The sequence below is a fragment of the Clupea harengus genome, chromosome 13 (assembly GCF_900700415.2).
Source record: "Clupea harengus chromosome 13, Ch_v2.0.2, whole genome shotgun sequence".
NCBI classification, from domain to species: Eukaryota; Metazoa; Chordata; class Actinopteri; order Clupeiformes; family Clupeidae; genus Clupea; species Clupea harengus.
Genome location: NC_045164.1, coordinates 18,036,168 through 18,040,906, shown reverse-complemented (window position 1 = coordinate 18,040,906; position 4,739 = coordinate 18,036,168). Strand labels below are relative to the sequence as shown.

Genomic DNA, 4,739 nt, shown 5'->3' with positions numbered 1-4,739 from the left:
CCCACTTTCACTAAGATGTCACCTCTCTACAAGAATGAACTTAAATATGACGTTCTGAAGGCGCAGTGGACGACTTATAAGATGTTGGGGATCAGTTCAGTATCCTATCCTATCCTATCCTATCCTTCAGTATCCTTTTTTTGAGTGTTCATATGCATACCATAATCATGAGTTTTTCATCACTTACAACCTCAGAAACCCTCCAAAACTGAGAAACGCAGGGATAGCCAAGACAGAGGCTGTTGCGTCTGTCTGCACATAGTTTCCACTGTTGACTAGTCGCGCGGTTGTGCTGCGCGTGTCAGCAGGACGGGCATTCCCCCTGGTGTGTTGCGCACCACCCGGACCAGTGAAAACAGCTTTGAACCGGTTTTTATTCCTACCGGCGACTCTGCGCAAAGCGGATGCGAAAGCTCTAAGCATCCTGAAGACAGCTAGCCAACCCTAATAATAGCAGGAACACCCGGCTACTCCATGTGATGCGAAGACATGTCATTTATTTTTACCTAGCTTTTATTCCTTAGTCAGGGTTGCCGGCATCGTTCATGGCAGCTCTGTTGCTTCGATGCACACATTTGTCCACAGGTGCCTAGAGATCATTTTGAGGTAAGTGAAATAGCATGCACAATATTGCTTTTCCTGATGCTTGTGTTGCCAGTGAAACGACATATCGCCTTCACTGAGCAAAATTACAATATTTACATTAATTAAAATAATAGTGTCAGGAGCGCAGATTTCAAAGTACATTTATTTGAATACATGAGGGCTTAACACTAGACTGGGGACTGTGTGACGGTTTGATTCTGACTTGTCGTGGCTGTGGTCTTGTAAGCACTGGCCATAACGGCATCAGGCTTATACAAAACTTCTGCAGCCAGCGCGTTATCCCACGGATGCTGAGGCAACAGCAGCACGAGCGCCTCTCTCCACGCGCACAAATTATTCATGTCCCGCCAAACGGAAAAATCGGTAGTTACTGAAAGCGCACACCATCACCAAAAACAAAACAATACAGAACAAAAACGCGGTGAGAGCACATACTCAATGAAATACTAAAGGGTTAATTTACGACGGAGGAAGGTAGTTTGGTCCCACGACACGATAGCTCTCCTCCTCCTTCGAGGTGTGGTCTTCATGTGAGCGTTTAAAACTGGGCAGCGCGCGATGGATAGATCGAGATAACTCCAAAGAGCCTAAAGGCGAAAGACCTGCCTGCTCAGTCAGGCACGCACAGTCCGGCGGACGGACAACTCTTCAGCATCCCTCACTTTTCCATCTTAACCTCTTGCGTTGTCCCAATTTTTTTGTAAGTGTTTCAGAACGGCTTTTAAAAGGGTGACGCCATTGTAACCCAATGTCTTCAGCTTAGCTTTACCAGTTTTGGAGGCAACGGAGCTTGTTCACTTTCAGGTGTGTTTTTGAATACGTTTATGCTTTTTGTTAAATTCTTTGTGAACCCTCTCTCTCTCTAGGTCCCCTTGCAGAGAATATCCCCAGTGCGAACAGTATGGGTGGTGTAACTGCAGAGAAGGCTCTTGATGGGGGCTGGGGATGGGTGATTGTGGGCACCACTTTCATGGCGCAGTTCCTGGCCTTTGGGTCTCCTCAGGCTGTCGGAGTGCTGTACCCCGAGTGGCTGAACACTTTCCAGGAGGGAAAAGGGATGACTGCCTGGGTCGGGTCCATGGTGTCGGGAGTCGCGCTGCTCACAAGTGAGTAGGAAATCTGTGTGCTGCATGGTTGTGTGTGTGTGTGTATGTGTGTGTGTGTGTGTGTGTGTGTATCAGATGGGGGTGAGGCATGGCATTGTTGTTGTGTTTACTTGTTCTCCTGTCTGTTTGCTTCTCCATGTGTTTTCAGTGTTTAATAATTGAGGTGCTGTATTTGTGCTGTACTTTTGTCACTTTGTGTCATCACCGTTTTAACTCTCTAACAATATATACAGACAATAATTTATTTATGATTGAATTTAGGCTACGTCCACACTAGGCCAGGTAAATCTGAAACCGCAGATTTTATGTAAAAATGTTCTCCATCCATACTATTCTTTTCCAAATGTTTTACAGGCTTAGAAGTGTTTGTTGTCCCACCATGTTTGTTTTGGTGTCTCCTGCACAAACCTTTGCCAGTGTCTTGGCAACCATACATCATTGTTTCTGAAACTCTCTGTTTTCCCTGTCCACACTACAACACCAAACCTGCACTTTCAAATGTATGCAACTCATAGAGCGTTTTTGAAAAGTATCGTTTTTGATGACAAAAAAAAACACTGTATTAGTGTGGACGGAAGGGCTAAGCGGAGAAATAATTATGTGTTTTCAAATGTACTTGTTGTTGGTGTGGACAGGGCCCTAGTTGGTTATTCATAAGTTGAATAATTAATCTTAATGGAGGTGCAGTGCTTTAGAGAGGTCTCTGATGCATAATGACCTAAAGTGACATCCTTGCAGCAGAAAGGGTCAGGTCTTCCACAGTGAAGTAGTAGTAGTAGTGACAGGACCAGATATGGACCGTATACATTCCAGGGTCAGCTGTTTTCTAGGCAGTCTGTCAGTACAATAGGCAAGGCAAGTTTATTTCTACAGCACATTTCATACACAGAAGCTATTAAATGTGCTTTACATAAATAAAGGCAAAAGGAACATCCACAGGAAAAATAAAGACAAAGTGCATTACAGTGCAAAACTACAAGTACATAAAATAGAATAAAAACATTTGATTAAAAGAAAGTAATTAAAGTGCAGTAAGAATAGAGTTTTTGAGCTCAATCAATCATTGGCACACTAAACAAGAAATGTTTGTAACCTCAATCCAAAAATTGCTACATTTGGGGCACATCTAATATCTTAGATGTAAGATATTAGATAAGATATAATATCTGGCTGTGTGTTCCAGTTGCATGCAGCATAACAGCTAAATGCTGCTTCACCATGTTTAGTTTGGACTCTGGGTTCTACTAGCTGACCTGAGTCCATGGATCTAAGAGCCCTACTCAGTTTATATTCTTTAAACATATCAGAGATGTATTCGGGACCTAAACTATTCAGTGTTAGTACCCAGAGTGTTAATTGGCTGGCAGCCAATCATTAGATGGAGTCCGGAGGGCAGGAATTCCTCATCATTTATGATGCAAATCAAATCAAATCAATTATTTGTACGGCGCATTTCATACAAGGAAGTAACACAATGCGCCTCACAGTAGGAAAGAAAAGGGGGGGGGGGGGGGGGGTTTACAAACACTTGTAAAAAAAAAAAAACACAGATTTTCAAGAGATAAATGAATAAAATAAAATAAACGTACTAACCGCACTGGCACCGTAAAGGACTACTCAGCACGGTCATCGTCAAACTAAGCTGCTGGGGGGGGGGGGGGGGGGGGGGTTACAAACACTTGTAAAGAGACACAGATAAGTAAATGCAAACCGGGTAAGAGCAGAGTGTTATATGCTGATAGGCATAAAACCTGAAATGTAAGTCAGTTTTTTATCAGTGCAGTGTGTGTGTGGGTGGGTGGGTGTGTTGTGTTGTGTGTTTTATTGTTAATTATGTAAGAATCGTCCATCCTGGGACACCTGAGGAAGTTCACCTGGGGAACTTCGAAGTAGTTCTTATCAGTTAAGATGCATGACCAGGTGAAGTGGAATGATAGGATCTGACATCTGTGTATATCTGGAATCCGATAAGAAAGAAGCCACAGTCAGAGTTTTGCCTTGTGAAGTGGACATGTTGATCATATACAGATGCTATCTAATCCTCTATCTGCTAAGGGCTAACAGGCAAAAGTGCAGCCAGTTCCCCTAAATCATGGGCAACATGTATTCAGTTTTGCTATTACACTACTGAAGGTCAAATATGGTAATGGATGTATTTTGATATTATTCACATCAAAAATATTCTGGAGATGTTTACAAGAAACCCATAGGACATTTTTACTTCTCAAAGATGGATCTTTGAAAGCTTAGGAAACCTAGACATGATCTCTTTATTGTTTCAATAATGTATCAGTTTAATCACGGACATTTATCCTAAAATTCCTAAGAAGAAACAGTTTGAGACAGAAATGAGATAAGGCACTTTATTGTAAAAATCTACCATATTTGCCAGAAAACAATCCTCTCTCCACAACAGCTTTCCTGTCATATGCTATGCTAGTTAAATGCAATTTATTGTGAAAATAAAACACCATAGGTGAAATTTAGTCCATATAGAAATATGAGAAGCAACAGATTTAAGTCGATAAGAAAGAAGCCACAGTCACAGTTTTGCCTTGTGAAGTGGATATGTTGATCATATACAGATGCTATCTAATCCTATATCTGCTAAGGGCTAACAGGCAAAAGTGCAGACAGTGGCAGAGTCCTAGGGGTGACTGTAGGTCAGCACTCAGATGTCAAGCTGTAGGGGTGGGGGCAAAGAAGAAGATCCTCAGAGATAGAGAAAGAGAAAAAGAGAGAGAGAGAGAGAGGGAAAGGAATTACAAGAGTGAGAGATTGTCCACAGGTTTGACTATCAACTAAAGACTATTATAAGTAATCCACAACAGATCAAATGTGTTACATTTGAGAATCGATCCTCCAAACCTACCCCTTCATTATCCGTCACTGTTGCGCTGTCTTCACATTGGCTTGTGCAAGACACACCTCTCTCCTTCTCTCGCTCTCTCTCTCTCTCTGTCTTTCTCTCTGTCTCTCTCTCTCTCTCTCTCTTAATGCGGTGAGAAAGAGAGTCAGAGTGACATG

The 4,739-nt window shown here is 42.3% G+C and overlaps 1 protein-coding gene across 2 annotated transcripts in view; it reads left to right on the top strand.

The window, feature by feature from the left end:
• Positions 1 to 326: 326 nt before the first annotated feature.
• LOC105910576 (monocarboxylate transporter 9-like) overlaps positions 327 to 4,739 on the top strand; it is a 12,350-nt gene continuing 7,937 nt past the window's right edge. The window contains exons 1-2 of one of the 2 annotated variants that reach the window (XM_012839303.2): positions 327 to 606; positions 1,473 to 1,712. In XM_012839303.2, coding sequence (XP_012694757.1) covers positions 1,508 to 1,712 — 205 coding nt within the window. In that variant the 5' untranslated portion in view covers positions 327 to 606; positions 1,473 to 1,507. Of the gene's footprint in view, positions 607 to 674; positions 1,307 to 1,472; positions 1,713 to 4,739 lie in introns of those variants that run through there. The other variant, XM_031579167.2, reaches the window with a different exon arrangement.